This window comes from Sarcophilus harrisii, chromosome X, assembly GCF_902635505.1.
Source record: "Sarcophilus harrisii chromosome X, mSarHar1.11, whole genome shotgun sequence".
NCBI lineage: Eukaryota > Metazoa > Chordata > Mammalia > Dasyuromorphia > Dasyuridae > Sarcophilus > Sarcophilus harrisii.
The window spans coordinates 69,364,709-69,382,703 of record NC_045432.1 but is presented as its reverse complement, the minus strand read 5'-3'; the positions used below and the strand labels follow the sequence as shown (position 1 = coordinate 69,382,703).

The 17,995-nt window shown below is 36.1% G+C and overlaps 1 protein-coding gene across 1 annotated transcript in view; it reads right to left on the bottom strand.

The window, feature by feature from the left end:
• The window catches only part of DIAPH2 (diaphanous related formin 2), an 868,850-nt gene that overhangs the window by 645,479 nt on the left and 205,376 nt on the right, over positions 1 to 17,995 (bottom strand). Inside the window, exons 6-9 of the mRNA XM_031944530.1 lie at positions 15,106 to 15,180; positions 14,956 to 15,025; positions 11,039 to 11,175; positions 9,118 to 9,226 (exon numbers count right to left, since the gene is read on the bottom strand). Of these exons, the coding sequence (XP_031800390.1) occupies positions 9,118 to 9,226; positions 11,039 to 11,175; positions 14,956 to 15,025; positions 15,106 to 15,180 (391 nt within the window). The remainder of the gene's footprint in view (positions 1 to 9,117; positions 9,227 to 11,038; positions 11,176 to 14,955; positions 15,026 to 15,105; positions 15,181 to 17,995) is intronic.

Here is a 17,995-nt window from a genome sequence, read left to right as displayed (position 1 = left end):
TGATGAACCAAAAGTAGGTCACATTTTGGTCAAAATAATAAATTCAAAGCCTAAGACCTATAGGGAAATGTATCAAATTAATAAAAAAAAGTTAGGAAAGAAAAGTTAACAAGTCAACAAGCATTTACCAAGCACTAAGAACATCCCAGGCTTAGTGCTACTGTATTAAAAGTTAGAGTGTGACGTAGAGTACAGAGTAAAAAGGAAAGTACTGCCAGACCTCAAGGAGCTCAAAGTCAAATGGAGGAGTCAGGATGTAAACAAGTGCACACAAACAAGAGATGTATACTACAAACTGGAAGAAAAGTCAACAAGAGGATACTGAAATTAAAGATGAGAAAAGACTTCTTTAAAAAAAAAGGGATCTTAGATGACAATGAGAAGAAGCCTGGAAAGCCAAGGAGGGAAAATGAGGTAAATAGTTCCAAGCATGGGGGGCACAAAGGGATCTTAGCAAGGAACCATCTGGAAGCCAGTTTCTCCCACAATACCTTGGCATAATTCAGGTGTAACAAGGCCAGAAAGATAGGAAAGGGACAGGGTATTAGGAGTCTGAAAAGCCAGAAGATTTTACTGGATTTGAGAGAAACTTGGGGTAAGAGTTATTGCAATAGTCCTTTAGCTTTTCTCTAGTCCCAGGGTCATGAAATAAGATATGGAAAACATATTCAGGCTTTAAAAGGAAATAAAGCCACTTGGTGTTCCTGGTGGTGATGGTAGTGTTGTATTGTTATGCCACAGTTCTCTTTTATTGTCCTGACTCAGTTTCCCTAATTGTCCTGCCTCAGTTTCCCTAAATTGTTGTATCTCAGTTTATAATTGTTCTGCTCAATCCTGTAAAACCACCCCTCTCTCTTTATCAGAATATTTGATAAGGATAAAAGATCTTATATTTTAGAATATGAAAATGCCTCTCTCCATCCCAAGCTATTAGAATATCAGATACTGTCTTATCAAGATGCCTCTCCCCATGTCCAGATGCCTCCTCCTGATTATGTCATCCCCATCTCCGGTGACTCACCCCACCCTGTCAGAGTCCCATTCCCACTCTCAGCACCCTGACTCCACCCCTGCCTCAGTCTACCCCCTGAGTCTGAGCCATGTGTGTATATGTCATTGAGACCTCACATTGTTTGTTGGATTCTCAGAGACGATAGTCTCATTCAGCCCTGGGACCAAACCATGGATCCATTTGATCCCAGTAAAGCTCCTTGAGGGTAAATACTGGCTTGTTAGGTTGTACTTTTATTCCCAGCCCTAAGCACAGTGCTGGGGACATAAAACTTTAATAAATTATTTTTCATTCATTTATTCATTTATTACCTGTTAAGCATAATGCTATTGACTGAAAATACAAGTTCAAAGACAATATGATACCAGGACTCCAGTAACTTACACTGAAAGGTTTAATCACGAAAGCCAAGAAAGGGCGTTTTGGTCTGTAAAATCTCAGGGAGTAAGCAGTATATGAAAGACACGCACTCTCCAAAGGTCAACGACAGTGATGTCAATTGAATGTTCTCAGAGGTGGAAGTGTGTTGTGGTGGAGGGGGGAGATAAAGGGGGTCAGAGAGAAAAGGAAGAGAAGCTCCATTAGGTGAAAGATGCTCAAGGAAAGAAGCAACGTTTTGAGAGTTCAGATTTGAGGGACTTTTCTCCCAAGGAAGGTCTATGCAGGTCTGGCTTGGGAAGTACAAGTGAAATATTCATTCATTCGTATGCAGTGGGCCCTCAAGGTACATAAAACAACGATCTCTCTTTTCAACAATGAGGTGATTCAAGCCAGTTTCCATAGACTTGTGATGGAGAGAGCATCTGCATCCAGAGAGAGAACTGTGGGACTGAGTGTGGATCACAACATAGTATTTTCACCTTTTTGTTGTTTACTTGCTTTTTTCCTTCTCATTTTTTTTTCTTTTTGATCTGATTTTTCTTGTGTAGCATGATAAATGTAGAAATATGCACAGAAGAACTGCAAGTGCTTAACCTATACTGGATTACTTGCTGTCTAGGGGAGGAAGCGGGGAGAAGGGAGGGAGAAAAATTTGGAACACAACACAGATACAGACATACTTTGCTGAAGTGAATTTTCAACTTAAGATAAAATCTAAAAGGGGAAATGTAGCAGCACCACTGCATCCCATCAAAGAATCAGGACTTAACACTGAGGAGGTGCTAACATTTATTTATCTTTCCCTGGCCAAAATAAAGGCCCTACTTATTGAATCTTCGGATAATCTTTATGTAAAGAATAATTTTTTAAAACGATGATTCTATAGGTGAGTCCAAAGGACTTGCTAGTTCAAAATTGTGATGAAATGACATCATACATGAAGATAATGGTCTATAATTTCAAAGGACTCCTAAGATGAATGCAATGAGGACAGTCACAAACACAGATTCTGTTACTGTCTGATTTTTGGTCTATCGATCAAAAGAAGATAGGAAAAAGGAGCATAGCCTCACTGGCAGTGTTACATGCTTTAGCAAGGCAGTATCCATCTACCTCCCTTGCTATAGTCCTAACAGATACCATCTTTGAAATAGTTCTGGCAAATAATTTGGAAACACCTGTTGTTTTACATGTAAGGGCAGGATCAAGTAATTAAACCAATCAAATTATTAAATCCCACCTAAGGAAAATGATGAAATTATTTTCCTGGTACCTTAACCAATTGTGAATGACTCTAATTTGAATAAAACTATCCAAGATATTCCACATAAGGGATATCTACTCATCAAGTAGATATACCTAACAAACCACTGGATGAAAACAAAAGTTACACTGCACAGGGAAGAGTGTTAGGATTCACTCAGGAAAACTATCAAGCCAATTAGGGTCCAAGAAAGACTGAAGTTGACCAAACATCTGCACTGAAAAGATGTGAGTCACATTTGAAATGCAATCATTTCTGGGGGTGGGGATGTTAAAGATAGGAGACTTGCAAAATCAAATCCAACAGAAACAAGATTAAAAAGGGAAGTATAAAGCTGGGGAAAAAATGTTTATAAGCAGTGTTTCTGATAAAGGCCTCATTTCTAAAATATTTATAAGAATACAAATCATTCCCCAATTGATAAATGGTCAAAGGATGTGAACAATTTTCAAATAACAAAATTAAAGCCATTTATAGTTATATAAAAAATGTTCTAAATCACTATTGATTAGAGAAATGCAGATTAAAACAACTCACACCTCTCAGATTGGGTAAAATGACTGGAAAAGATAATGATAAACATTGGAGGGAATATGGAAAAATTGGGACACTAATGTACTGTTGGTAGAGTGGTGAAATGATCCAAGCATTTTAGAGAGCAGTTTGGAACTATGGCCAAAAAGCTATACAACTGTGCATACCCTTTGATCCAGCAATGCCATTACTGGGTCTGTATCCCAAAGAGATCATAAAAGAGAGAAAAAGACCCACACGTGCAAAACTGTTTGTAACTGCTCTTTTTATGGTGGCAAAGAACTGCAAAAAGAGCAGATGTCCACATCAAGCTAATGGAATATTATTGTATAAAAAATGATGAATAAACTGATTATAGAAAGGCCTGGAAAGACTGATATGAACTGAACCTGAGAGAAACAAGCAGAACCAGGAATACACTGTACACAATAACAAGAAAGTGCGATGATCAACTATGAAAGCTTTGGTTCTTTTCAATTGTTCGGTGATCCAAGGCAGTCCCCATAGACTTTGGAGAGAAAATGCCATCTGCATCCAGAAAAAGATTAGGAGACTTAATGCAAATCAACACATATTATATTCACTTCTTTTTTCTAATTTTTTTTTATCTCTCCCATGGTTTTTCCCTTTTACTCTGATTTTTCTCTCTCAACATGATTCATAAAGCAATAGGTATTAAAAATAAACTTACTACAATAAAAAGGAGCCTTAGCTCTGACCACCACCATTCACAACTCATCTTAGTTGAAGGAAAATGTAAAGATCCATAGAACTTTTCTCCTTTCCATCAGAATTTTAGCAGCTTAGCAACACTGGCTGCATCAATACTCCCCAAGGAGCTCAGCAAAAAAAAAAAAAAAAAAAGACAGCATGCCTACAAGGAACTTCTTGATCACCATCCCATGAAGGAGAAAAAAAAGACTTCCTTTAACCAGAATCTGTAAGGCACCTCTTTGCAACATATGCTCTCTAAGTTTGAGCCCACTTGTTCTGGATTCTGTATGCACTTAAGGGAGTGTATCAAACTTTGGAGGGAGGGCAATATTTTATAATTGCTTTAACTCTTGGTAAAAGTCCAAATATAAAAGTTAATAAAGTCTAGCGAAATAATAAATAATCATGGAAGAAACAGTCCTGGGAACTCATGATCTTTTTGCTTTAGGGAAGTATGTCCAACATCTCGGGTTACCCCCTAAGCACAGAAAGAAACTAGTAGCTCCACATCAGTCTAGGAGAATAATCATAACAAGAACTGGGACAGTAGCTCCAGGGCTCAACAATATAGAAATGTATATACACCGATTCTATCAGTAGTTAATCTGAATGGGAAAGGGCAACAATATCTTGAAATTTTGTTTAGAGAAATACAATTCCATCCTAGTTTATGCCCAAAGTATCAATTTATTATTAGCTCTTTAATTTCACAGACCAATTTTCATTAAGAATTCTGAGAATGTCTCTTCTACAAAGGCCTGGGAATGGACAGTGGCTTAATGGAACTGGGTGTCCCAATTTCTACAATATATGAGCAGGAAATTGCCAGGAAACCTTGTAGCAAGGCAGACAGTGGATTCAATAACAATATTTCCTTAATGGCCTTTAATCATTAACTGCTTTGCAGCTTTTTATTATTTTAATGCAATTTATTTATTACTTGCACTTATCATCTGCCCCACCACTTCCAAACCCTCAAGTGAACAATTAAAATAACCCTCATTACAAGTATGCATAATCCATCAAAACAAATTTTTTTTCAATGCCCATGCTGAAAAATCTGTCTTGTCCTGCCTGTACTCTGAAGTCCATCACACTTCCCAAAAAGAAGGTGGGAAGAATGCTTTCCACTAAGTGTCTTCTACTGGTCATTATCATTGCATGGATAAGAATTTGAAAGTCTTTCAAAGCTGTCATCATCATCTCAATTGCTCTCCTTTCCCTGAACACTTTACTCTGTCTCAGTTCATTGAGATTTTCCTAGTTGCTACTGAAACTGTTCCTTTTATAATTTGTAATAAATTGTAATATTGTATTGTAATAAATAAATAAATTGTAAAATTGTAATATTGTAATAAATACACATATACCATAATTTGTTGAGCCATTCCCCAATAGATAAGCACTTCCTTAAATATTCCAGTTCTTTGTCAATTAATAAGGTGCTATGCACACACACACACACACACACACACACACATACGTACATGTTTTCATATTTCTTCGGAGTACAGGCTTAGTTATGGTTTCAGTGGCTCAAAGGGCATGTATAGCCGAGTGACTTTTAGGAAACAGTATCACATTTTTACTGGCTGTTTCCCATGCTTAGAATTCTCTCCCTCATCTCTGTCTCCTAGCTTCCCTGGCTTGATTCAAACTATACCAACAATTTTAGCTTCTACAATGAGCTTTTCTCAAACCCCTTTAATGTTAGAGACTTCTCTCTGTCAATGATCTCCAACTTACTGTGTCCACATATTGCCTGAACATAGTTATTTGCATGTTGCAGCTTGCATTAGATTGAGTTTGCTGAAAGAAAGAACTGTCTTTTTTGTCTTGTGGATCCTTAAGAAAGCACCTAGAATACTGTAGGTAATTAATGTTTAATCTACTGACTTATATACTGTTCATAGAGGCATGGTTTAGCTATTCTGAAGAGCAATTTGGAACTATCCCAGCACCAAATCCCTAAATTGCATAGTCTCTGACTCTGTTATATCACTATGAGGATTGTGCCCCAAAGAAAGAAGAAAAAGACTCCTATGTACAAAAATTGTGATAGCAGCTCCCTTTGTGGTGGCAAAGTGACCATTTACTGGAGAATGACTCAACAATGAATGACCTGAATGGAATAATGTGGTAAGAAATGACAAAAGGAGTGGTTTCCAAGAAACCTGAGAAGACTTTCATGAAATGATGCAGAATAAAGTGAATAGTACCTGGAGAACAGGTGCTATACTACTAACAAGAAAAGCAACCTTGAAACACTTGAGAACTCTAATCAAGGCAGGCACAAACCACAATTCCGGAGAACTGATGATGAAGCAAGCTATCTACTTCCTGACTAAAGGATAATGGATTCCAGATGGTAAATAGACATATTTTTGAACATGACAAATGTAGGACTTTATTTTGAGCATACATGTCTGCTACAAGGGTTTTGGGTTTTGCTTTTTCATTTGGTGAGGGAGAGCTCATGAGAAGAAGAAAAATAATAAGTTTTTTTCACTGAAAACAAAAATAAAAAGTGGGATCAAAAAACCTGGCTTCGACTCCTGGCTCTGAAAGTTGTGATTTTTAGTCATGTCTGACTCTTCATGATCTCATTGGAGAAAGTGTTCCTGGATACAAGAGAGGTTTGCCATTTCCTTCTCCAGTTCATTTTACAGATGAGGAAACTTAGGTAAATGCTGAAGTGACCTTCCCAGGGTACCACAACTAGGAGGTGTCTGAGACCAGATTTGAACTCTGCAAGATAAGCCTTTCTGACTTCAGGCCAGGCACTCTGTCCAACACAATGCACCCAGTACAAACTAAGATCAATAACTTAGATGCATTGAGCTTCACTGTCATGTTATAGAACAAGGATCTTTAGGCCTCAAAAGTCCTTCTGGATCCAAATCCCCACTTTCACTTAGTGTTACATTCTAAGTCTTATTTTTAACTAGAGAATGGAAACTGTCTTCGCTGTTGTCTTTTTATTCCAAGTGCCTGGCACATAGGCCCTTCAGAAATAGTGTTGAATTGAACTGAAGCAGTACATTAAATAAATGGCTATGTGGTCGACAAGGCTTCTAGATTTGGCTCGTAGACAGTCACGGCTCTGTGTATACTGGCCTAAAATAGATACATAAATAAAACTCATACCTTCTTTATTTTTAGATGATGGCAATGCTACTAAATGTTTTTGTTTTTTAATCATCAAAACCTGCTATAGTTTTTGGAAGTGAGATTCGAGCTTTTAATCAGAGTAAATGACAAGTACAGATTGTGGTTTGAGAAGCCAAGGCTATATCTGGATCTAAACTTTTCCATTTTGGAGACACCATTCCCACTTTGCCCTTTTCCGGTAGGGATTAGCACCTGATGCCCTTTACATGGGGGAGAAGGAGTTGGAAGATTCTGTTTCGAAAGGGCATGATTCACATTATCAAAAAGAAAAAAACTGTCAAGAGTCGCAAGTCTCTGGAGTTTAGCTGATGGAGTAATCAACTGAATAATGCAGAAAAACTTATCTCAGCAAGAGCATTTCTAAGAGCCACGATGGATGTGCACTGGGGGGAAGCAAGAGAAGCCATCTTTGCCGCCATCTTCTGTAAATGACATTTTTTATATCTAAGCGGACACTGGTACCAGTGAATTAGGGAATGAGTGAAGAAATGCTGGTATATGAATGTAATAAAACAATGTTCTCCAAGAAACTAGGAAAAAGGTAAGTAAAGAGAAACCTGGGAAGATAAAGATGTAATTAATTCAGAGAAAAGCGAGTGCAACCGGGAGAACATTTTCTACAATTACAATCACAGTGTAAAGACAGAGAACTTGGAAGATTTAAATACAATCAATGTAGTGACCAAGCACAATTCCATCGGACAGTGACAGATTGAAGATGACGTTACATATTTTGGGACACTGAAAATGTGGGAATTGCTTTTTTTACATGACAAACTCTATTTGTTACAAGGGGGTTGTTTCTTCTTTTTTTTCTTCAAAATGGAAGAAGGATGGGAGAGGAAATAAAAACTTATTAACTGTGAAATAAACAAACACATAAAAAGACAATTCTATCCAGGAAAGGAGAAAGTTACTTTCCAACTACATTCATTCAGGGTCCTACCACATTAGATGCCAGTGCATGTGATGAATAATTCCATAATCCAGTTCTAAAATCAGACTTCAATGTTTTAAAAAAAAAATAAAAAATACTTTCCTATTAATTGCATAGGAAAATACAATAAAAAAAATTTTCTGAAGCTTTGAAAGGAAATGAAATAGAGAGAGCTATGTAACAGCACACAATCACAGTCCACATTCATTGCAGAATATTTTAAAAGTTCTCCCTAGGAGCACATTTATAAGTATGGTTTTTAAACACTATGGATAACACTGCTCTAGTTTAATAAGATATAGCTGAACTAAAGGATATTTCCCCCTGAAAGTCACCTAAAACGTTTAAATTAATTTCACTGGTGCCAGTAGTAGTTTACAAAGTATCATTGAAGAAAGAGATACTATTGTTGGTAGATTGAAGACACGTGTTACTTTAGAAATGAAAATTCATTTTTTGACTACTTAAAGAAAAAAAAGATTACTATTATCTGCTGTTGGAAAAAACTAAAAGAAATGCAGCGCTGTAATTTCTCCCATTAGCTAATCAATTCTTTATAACTTAAATAATTTAACAATAGCAAATGATAGAATATCCTTTGATGGCTCAAGTGCACTTAGACCATGGGGCACACAAAACCACACTAATGCCTTTAAGAGAGAGAAAACCACCAAGATGTTGTTAATCAAAAGGTCTGTTTCCTAAAACATCTGGGAAAAGGCAATTTTCATTTTCAGTTTATGTTCCCTGCCAAGCAAGACTAGTCTACATGAAGCTCCACTATGAAACCGGAACCAAAAATTTGATTAAATCCAGTAATTCCATTCAATGAGATAGAAAAATCACAGAAAACTGTAGTTGGCACCAAAAAAAATGTGTACTTTTCAGATCAATAAAAAGTCCAAGTGTGGCATTCACAATAAACTGTGACATTTCCTAGAATTGAACATTTAATACCATAAAAAGAGTTCAGCTTTTTAATAACATGAGTTTTACTTTCAATGCTAAAGTTTATTTTAATAGTGCCAAAAATAATGCAGCAAATATGCCAAAAGATGAACTTAATCCAAGTGAATAAGCTACATGGGTAGAGGAAAAACCCACCTGTAATTGCAAGGTTTCATGGTTCTCCAATCCTTCCACAATTGGTGAAAATCGTTCTTTATTGTTTCTTTCAGCTGCTGTAGTGATAGCTCCTAAAAGTTTGTCTAGACTGATGGGGAAAATAATAAGAAAAACAGTCAAAATGATAAAAATAGTATATGATCGAATTATCAATTCTTTAAGCCTTCCATTTTCTTTCCCTTTGCTTACATCTGTAAACCCCATTACTGCTTTTAAAAATGTGTTACTATGACACGTTTCTAATAAAATGCAACTGATTAAATTATAAATTATGACTACCTCCTCAAATTCAAAATGAGATCAAATGAATTCCTTTGGGGAAAGTCCTTAATGATGCTAATATACCCATATTTTACGTGATAAATATTCTAATTCCAATCATTTCCTTTTTTATCTTACTCCTTACACCTAGTGAAATTAACATCTATTTAACAACAAATTTAACACAACATGACACCTATTGTTGATAGTAGTTAATGCCAATAGGAACAACCCATGTTTTATGAATGAGCTCCTTGAAAGTCAACATGAAAAACAAAAAGCAATGCTAACAATATTGACATTCTTTTACAACAGAACAGAAAATAATACCTAACTGGAAAGCTCAGATAAGAAGGAAACATGCCTATTATTAGTCTTTTACAGATCAAATTATCTCAACAAAAATTAGCTTCCTACCATGATTTAATCTTTGACAGTTATAATTTATCAAATTGAGTACTAAATTGTAACATTTTATCCCTTTTAAAGACAATTTGCTTTCATGCAGCCTATTACTCTTCCCAAAAGATTTCTGAAATTAGTATCAAATGACATCAAATTATTTTAGGATAGATTCTCTTCTAAAGACTAATAAAACCCTGACATATTAAGAGGACGATTCTTTGTAAGACAGAATCTGCCATTTTATACTGTGATATTGTTCTGACATAAAATACTATTAAACCGAGATCATGGTTTACCATCTGCTCCTTAAAGTTTTGGTTTCTCCTCGGCAAAAAACCACTGATTTGAAAACATTTCCCCATTACTGTTTTGCTAAGAGAAGTGGAAAACTAATGGTCTTCTTGTGCCAGTCTTAAACCTGGGAATTACACATAGGACATGTAAAGAACACCAAAAGCAAGAGTGAGCCATGGGACAACTAGCTTGTCTACCTCACATCAACTGGAATCTACAAAGGGGGACAAAGGGTACGAAAATGTAAAGTTGCAGTTAGTGAATTCAATGGAAAATTCAATTTACAACACAGAGACCCCCATCCAAAGGATGCTAACCAATTCCAATACTGACTACAATGCCTGATTCTAGGTAGACATTTGGTACAGTGATCTCAAAATCAACGCCATTAAGCAAGTAGGCACAGGCTTTTCCTTCATATGTGTTATGGTTCAAATCGGCACTTGGCTTCCACAGACAAGACAAAGTACAAGTTTGTAAGTCTAAGAACTAGAGCAAGTAACTGATTCAGTGGCCAGCTCCTTTACCCTAGACCCTCTTTTGGTTACTGTATAAACAAAGCAGGATCTTGACAACAAGAAAATAAACCAATCACCATCTAATCTAATGAACACATGAACAATTAGTTTGATTCTGTCCCCTCATTTTTTCTTTCAAATGGCTGTTTACCATTAGGTAGGCAGAAGTGATGTGCTTTCTTTGAAAATCTCACTTTCAAGAAGAGCTTCACCATTTGGACTAGACTGCATCTTTAACAATCTACTAATAAAGAAAGGATAAATGCTTGAGTGTAAAATAGCTAAGATAAATGTTACTCACAAATTCCCTAAACTTTTGCAGTGTTTTCAACTCATTTCATTTATATGATAGAAAAACATAGTTTTAATGAACTTTGCAAGGTTTTTCTTCTGAGAAACAAACAGAATGCAGTATTACTTACATGTTATCTTCTCCAACAATGCAAATAGCAGACAGTATTTTTACTATTTCTGTCATCATACTGGGCTGTCTGGGATCAATTGCTCTTGCTAGCAATAAAAGGCTCCTTTCATCACCTAGAATTCTTTGCAATCCAAACTATCAAAAAGGGAGGAAAAAAGCAGTAAGTCAGGGAGATGGAGGCTGGTACGCATACATCATGTTTATAAAGAGAACATATTTAAGCCAACAAATAAACCTATTGCTTTTCATTGATTTCCCACATGATAACTCGAAAAGGGGAATTGTTAAATTGTTTTTATTCAAAAGAGTTCACAGGATCCAAGCTTTAGATCTGGAAGGGATCCTAAGATCTTAGACACTCAAACCAATCCCTCATTTTATATAAGAGGGCATTGAAGCGTAAAATAGTTGAGTCCCTTGAACCAGGTCCCACAACTAATATATCTGAGGCACGATGGATGATCTCAGGTCTCCCTGAATGCAGCAAACCATGTTGTCTTTTGGAGTTATTAGTATTTATATTTGAAATGCCACATCTTCTACCAATACCATACAGGTACAATCTCCATTATTTTGTCCCAATAATCACAAATAATTTGGAGCTATGTGAGACTAAGTAGTTTTCCTGCCTCAAAGAACTAGCAAGGCATAGACAGACAGACAGACAGATAGACAGATAGATACAGATATAGATAAGATTTTTTAGAAGTCATTCTACCTATGTCATTGAGTATGACAGTGGATATTTGGAATTTAAAGTTAAAATTATCAGTAAGAAACACAGTAAAATGTTTAAATTGGAATGCTCAGATTCTCATTAATTGGGAAATGGCTAAACACATTAAAGCCAATGAGTGTAATGAAATATGGTTTACTATAAGACAAACCAACAGAAAAGATTCAGAGAAATTTGGGAAGATTTGGCTAACAGAATGAAGTGGAACCAGGAAAACAAATGACACATTCACATAACACTGGGAGAGTGGAGTGTAGTAATAGCAATACATAGAAAGAAGAAATGAGAATCAATGAAACATTCAAAAATACAAACAAAAGAATACATGAACTTTCAGCAAGAATCCTAGGCAAAAAGCAGTATTAGAATTATCATATTAAATATAAACCAAATACAAAAAAATTTTGTACATGATATATTCATGGTTCATTATACTTTATATGTAAGTGTCCGTGCCTGTTGATGACTAATAAGTTCATTAAAAAATTACTAAAAAGAAATTGGAAAAAAGGGAAAAGAAACTGAAAGACTGTTTTCTATAGTATATAATAGCCAAAGAAGCAATAAAATGCATGTATCTTCCCATAATTCTGTATTATGCTAAAAACTATGAAATGCAAGTTAGCATTCCTAGGTTTTCTTAGGATAATACTAGGATAAATGAGGCAGTATACCATTTTCCTCCCTTTCATAGGCATAACTGTGTATGCATATTTTTTCAAGAAAATTCCCCAAAAGTATGGTTGTCATAAAGCTGAACATGTCTAAGACTTCACACACGCTACTGTTCTTAGAGACCAATAGCTGGGCTGTAAAGCCCAATGTGAGCATTCAAGAAAGTACAATTGTCATCAATCAGAGTAACTTTTAATAGCAAAAATCTAAACACTGCAGTGTTCACCAATGATTTTACAGACAGATCATTTATAATAAGGAATATAAAAAATTAAAAAAGGAAATGGAGGAGGTAAGTAGTAAGAGAAAAGGCAGAGTAAAGGGAGATAGGCATATAGAAAAGTACAGGTCAAAATGAACGAGTCACTGGCAGTTACTAAAGTTAAAGTGTTTTAAAAAAAACTAAAAATCAGAGAGAGAACCAATTTAATTTTCCAGTGATTCTTTCACTAGGATAATTAAAAAAAAGTTGATGTTGAAATCATTGATTTAAAAACTACAACTTCATGGTGCAATATAAGCCATAACATGGATATGATTTAAAAATTCCAAGCAGTTTCTTAGAGTTTCATCACAATAGGACTTGGCTAAATGAAAAGTATATTTTGAACTAGACCTGAAATTTCATTGGTATAGGGAATTCTCAGTGAGGAAAGGCCCTCTACCAGGATGTAGATCAATGCTTGTCTTAGAGAGCTGCCTAGGGCACTGAAAAGCTGAGATATATATATATATATATATATATATATGTATGTATATGTATGTATATGTATATGTATATGTATATGTATATGTATGTCTATGCCTTCCTGAGAGTGATAGCAGTTTTTTGTCCACTATGAAATTCTGTCTTTGGGGTGAATATAATGGGGGACAGGGATAAGAGTCACACAGGAAAGGCAGGCATGAATGGGTTCAACATGGCATCACTGAAAAGACTAACTGCATCAAGGAGGCCAAAGGTCAATTTGAAAATGTGAGTATTGGAATTAAAATAAAATCAAAATATTAAGTGACTATATAGTAACTGGGAAAAAATTATTTCAACTTAAAATATATTGCACTTGTCATCACCTCAGACAAAGGGATGTTTCTATAAGGCTTTCAAACTGTAATATGTCAACATAACTTTTTAAAGGGGAAAAAAAGCTGCTGAAAGGGACATGACACTCACTTTCTGACATGTATAACTTTTATTGATTAAAACTATCCAGGAATTCTAAAAAAGTAGAGAAATTTGGTAGCAGTCAGTACAAATGATCGAAAACAGTTCTTCCTGTCCAGACTTTCCTGGGCCAAGAAGAATGTATTTTTAATGTAATCAACTACTGGCTGAACAGAAAGGAAGAAAGGCCCCCAAATATACAGAGAATGGTGCTTTCTTTAACATTTATTTAGATATGAATGTGCCAAAACATACAGAAGAGTTGAGCAAACTGGTTTGTAATCATGACAGGCTTCTTGGAAAAGGCTACAAGGAGGATCAGGGAGAATTTGCTATCCACGATTCTGAAAGGGCCATTCATAACTTATCGGGAGAGAAATTCTGTGCTGGGTTATGATTTCTCGTTTCTTTGCAGTCGTCTTTGTTGCTACAGTGGTCTTAATACACACACACACACAAAACTTTGCTTTTTATGAACACTGCTTACAGATTATTTAAATGGACTATCTTATTGCATTAGTTATTAATAGTTATATTTCACACTTGGCAAGTTCATTGTTATCACTACAATTATTTATTTCTATTAAGTATTTTGAGATTATTAAAACACCATCTGAAGGGAATTAAGTAATTAAATGAATTAGTCAATGATATTTCACCTATAGGCATAGAGAGCAAATAGTTTCCAAGCCAATAACTTTAAAATGGCCTGTGGAAAAAGAAACAAATTATATTTTTCTTTCAAACTACTAAAAGTCTAGACTATTTTTAAAAAGACAAATATTTCTTTCAAATCCATTAAGCAATGAAAATGTAATTTGCATTGGACATATACATGCAATCACCACTCATTCCAGCTCCTCCCTCCCCAAATCTTTTAGAAATATTCTTTCCAAGCAAGGACCCATTAACTCACTGCCATCAATTTAACATCTGAAACAGGGAAGTATTAAAGCAGCAATGGTCCTGACAAATGAGCCAACAAAGTAAGGATCCATAAACTTTGATTTGCTTCTCTCCACCCTCTATCCCCCACCTCATGAAGTCATAAACAAAAATCTGGGTCTAGAAATATTACTGGCTATACATTTTTTTTCACAAATATTAACTCATTACTATAAAAAGGATTATTTATGTATGCCACTTGAAAACATATGTCCTTAAAAAATGAAACAATAATTACATTTTGGTCAAAGTATAACTTTAAAAGGGGAGAGTCTAAATTAAATTTGTCAGGAATCTTTTATAAAGTGACTATATCTGTGAAGATTGTTATGTATCGAAATTCCTTAAGGAAGACACGTTAAGAAAATCAGAGACAGATATAAATTCATATTACCTTGTTATTCATAAATGCTTTCAGGCACTGAATAAGTTTATGCTGATTCTTCTTGTCAATATTCTCTTGCCTAAATATAAAAAAGAAATACTTTATACTGCTTTTTAAAAATTCCTTCACTGATAATTTTTGAAAATATGTGATTCTTACTGTTTCTTATCCAGAAGCTTCTCTAATAGATCCAACAAGACTCCAAGACCTTCATGGCCAAAGTTATTGACCCAGCTGTAAGACAAACAAATCCAAAAAGTAAGCAACTTCAAGAAATAATAACTTGAAACAAAGTCAGGATTTTAAATGCTAGGAAAATGATTGTGCGCAAGTGTTTTTCCACCTTCAATTTATATCAAGTTTCAATATAACATTTTTATAGACTTATAAAATGAAAATATTCTCAATTAAAATGTACCACGAGAATAGCTTCAAACACATAGGTAAGTAAGGGTTTTAAAACTGAAATTATATCACTTTAAGAAATTTGAAAATTATGTTTTAAAAGAACCAGAAAATCATGCTACTAACAAAATATTCACATGGAAAAACCACCCCAAGATAGTCGGATAAATACATAAAGGGTATGGTGTGGGAAACAAGTACAAGGGATAAACATGTGAAAAGGGTTAAGGAGCAATACTTTGAAGAAGAAATGAAATCTCCATAAATACGTTTTTAGAATTACTTCTAAAGGATGATATTGGCTAAAAAAAAAGATTCATTTTATGAAATATTTACTATTACCCAATGCTATTCCTTTAATTTGTTCTAAATTATGCAAAAGCAGTTGCTACAAAACTGAAGTTTAGGACTTTTTACATTTTAAGATTATTTCAGTTGCCTAATCAAAATTAAAAAAAAAAAAAACAGAAAATTTTAAGAAATAAGATACCTGGTTTTACCAGCTCTATTACAGAACCATAGAATGTAACAGCTGGTAGGAACCAGAGAGCAGCTAATCTATCCCATACATAGAAAAATCGCATCTAAAATATACCTTCTGGAAGATAACCTATCCTTTGCCTGAAAACCCCTATTGAAGGGCAACCTTCTGTCACTCGATGAAGCCCATTCCACTTTAGGATATTCCTAAATGTCACCGTGTTTGTTTTTTATCCATGTTTTTATATCATATCGGTACTTATCTTTTTCTGATACCTTCGGCCTGCTTCTTGCATATTACGACTCATTCCCGGGCTGAAATCCCCACTCCCCAACTCTCTACCTGGGTGCACATTCAGAAAACTTGATGGAAGAGGGGAGAATGGGGAAAGCCATCCCCAAGAGAAAAACAAAGAGATGCCTTCCACTATAAAGACAAATCCTTATCAAGACAATGAGTATCCACGATTCCAGGAGACCAGGGATACATTATGAGACCTACTTCCTAAAAGAGAGGTGATAGACTCAAGGTGTAGAACAAGATATATTTTTAGACACAGCCAATGTAGGAATTGGTTTTGCTTGTGTATTTGTTAAATTGACTTTTTCTTTCCTTCTTTTTTCCCCAATGTTAAGTAGAGGAACAAGAGAAAGAAAAGTAAGATTTTTGTAGACTGAAAAAACAAAAATTAAATGAAAAAAATTTCAGTGGGTGACATTGTGGAAGGGAACTCACAAATAAATGAGATCATGGAGCCATTTAAACATCTAAGAAGCACAGTAAAAAGGCTAGAGGGATTACTTGGGCTTCAAGTTATTCCCTTAACATACATAGTATAGTTCTTAGTATCTAACTAGGCATTTAATAGTCAGATAATTTTTTGACTTTAGCCGGCAACACCTTTTTTATACTTTATTTTTATACTTTAGCACTTATATCTTAATGCCAAATTGGAATATCTCTTCAGACCATCAGTCTTGCTGTAGATATTCGATAATCTAGCACAATGTTCATTTATTGCTTTGCAAAGAAGGAATGAAAAAGCATTAAGTGTTTTTTCACATACCAGGCATGACTTCAGGTTTGAGGATACAAAGACAAAAATTAAAAATACCAGTCCTCGAGATGTCACTCTATTCCGAATTGTTTTGCCTTTGAATCAGCTTTTCCCTTAGACAACAACTCTTTCTAAATGTGCTATAAGTTACCAAATTTTTCTCTTTTTGGAAAAACATTTAGTATTATTTATTTGCAGCATTCTTTTATTTTTAAATTTTGTGTTCTGAATCCTCTCCCTCCTTTTCTTCCTCCGTCCTTCGTCTACCCACTGAGAAAACAAGCAGTACTACATGTGAAATCATGCAAAACCGATTTCCACATTAGCCATATTTCAAAAAAGAGCAAGAATAAAATGGGGAAAATATACTTAAATTTGCAGAGTCAATCAGTTCTCTCCCTCTCTCCTCCCCTCCCTCCCTCTTTCTCTCTCTGTCTCCCTCCTCTCTCTGGCTCTCTCTTCCCCTCCCTTTCTCCCTCTCCTCCCTCCCTCCACCCCTTCTCTCTTTTCCTTCCTCCCCCTCTCCCTCTCTCCCTCATTATGCCATTGGAACTCCTTTGTACAATGGCCTCCCAGTTCTTCTCCTCTCTTTTTGCACCCATTGATCCAGCTTTCGGCCGGGTGGTGCCGGCATTCGGCAGGCCGACGGGCGACTACCTCACGGCTCAAGGCCCTTCTGGCGAGGACGGAAGCCCGAGGCCCCCTTCCCGCGCTCCCCACCTTCTGCACAGCCGCTGTTTACTCACAGGTGGCCTCATGCAGCCCTCTCACTGCCCTCGTGCAGGTGTCCGGAGGCAGAGGCCACGTGGAGGAGGAGAATGGCCTAGGCCCAAGAGGCTGGGAGCAGGGAGGAAGAGGGCCTAGTCTGGCAGCGAGGAGGCAGCAGAGGAGACGGGGGAAGACTGGGGAAGACGGGGGAAGACCGGGGAAGACCGGGGAAGACCGGGGAAGTCCGGAGCACTGCTCCCCCAACCCCCCACTCCCTGGCCACAGGGCCTCGGGCAGAGCAAGGCACAGCTATGCTTGCACTCCTTGGAGCAAAAATACGGCTATTGTCACGGCAAAGCCTGGGGCATCCAATGGGAGACTGCTCATGCATGGGGCAG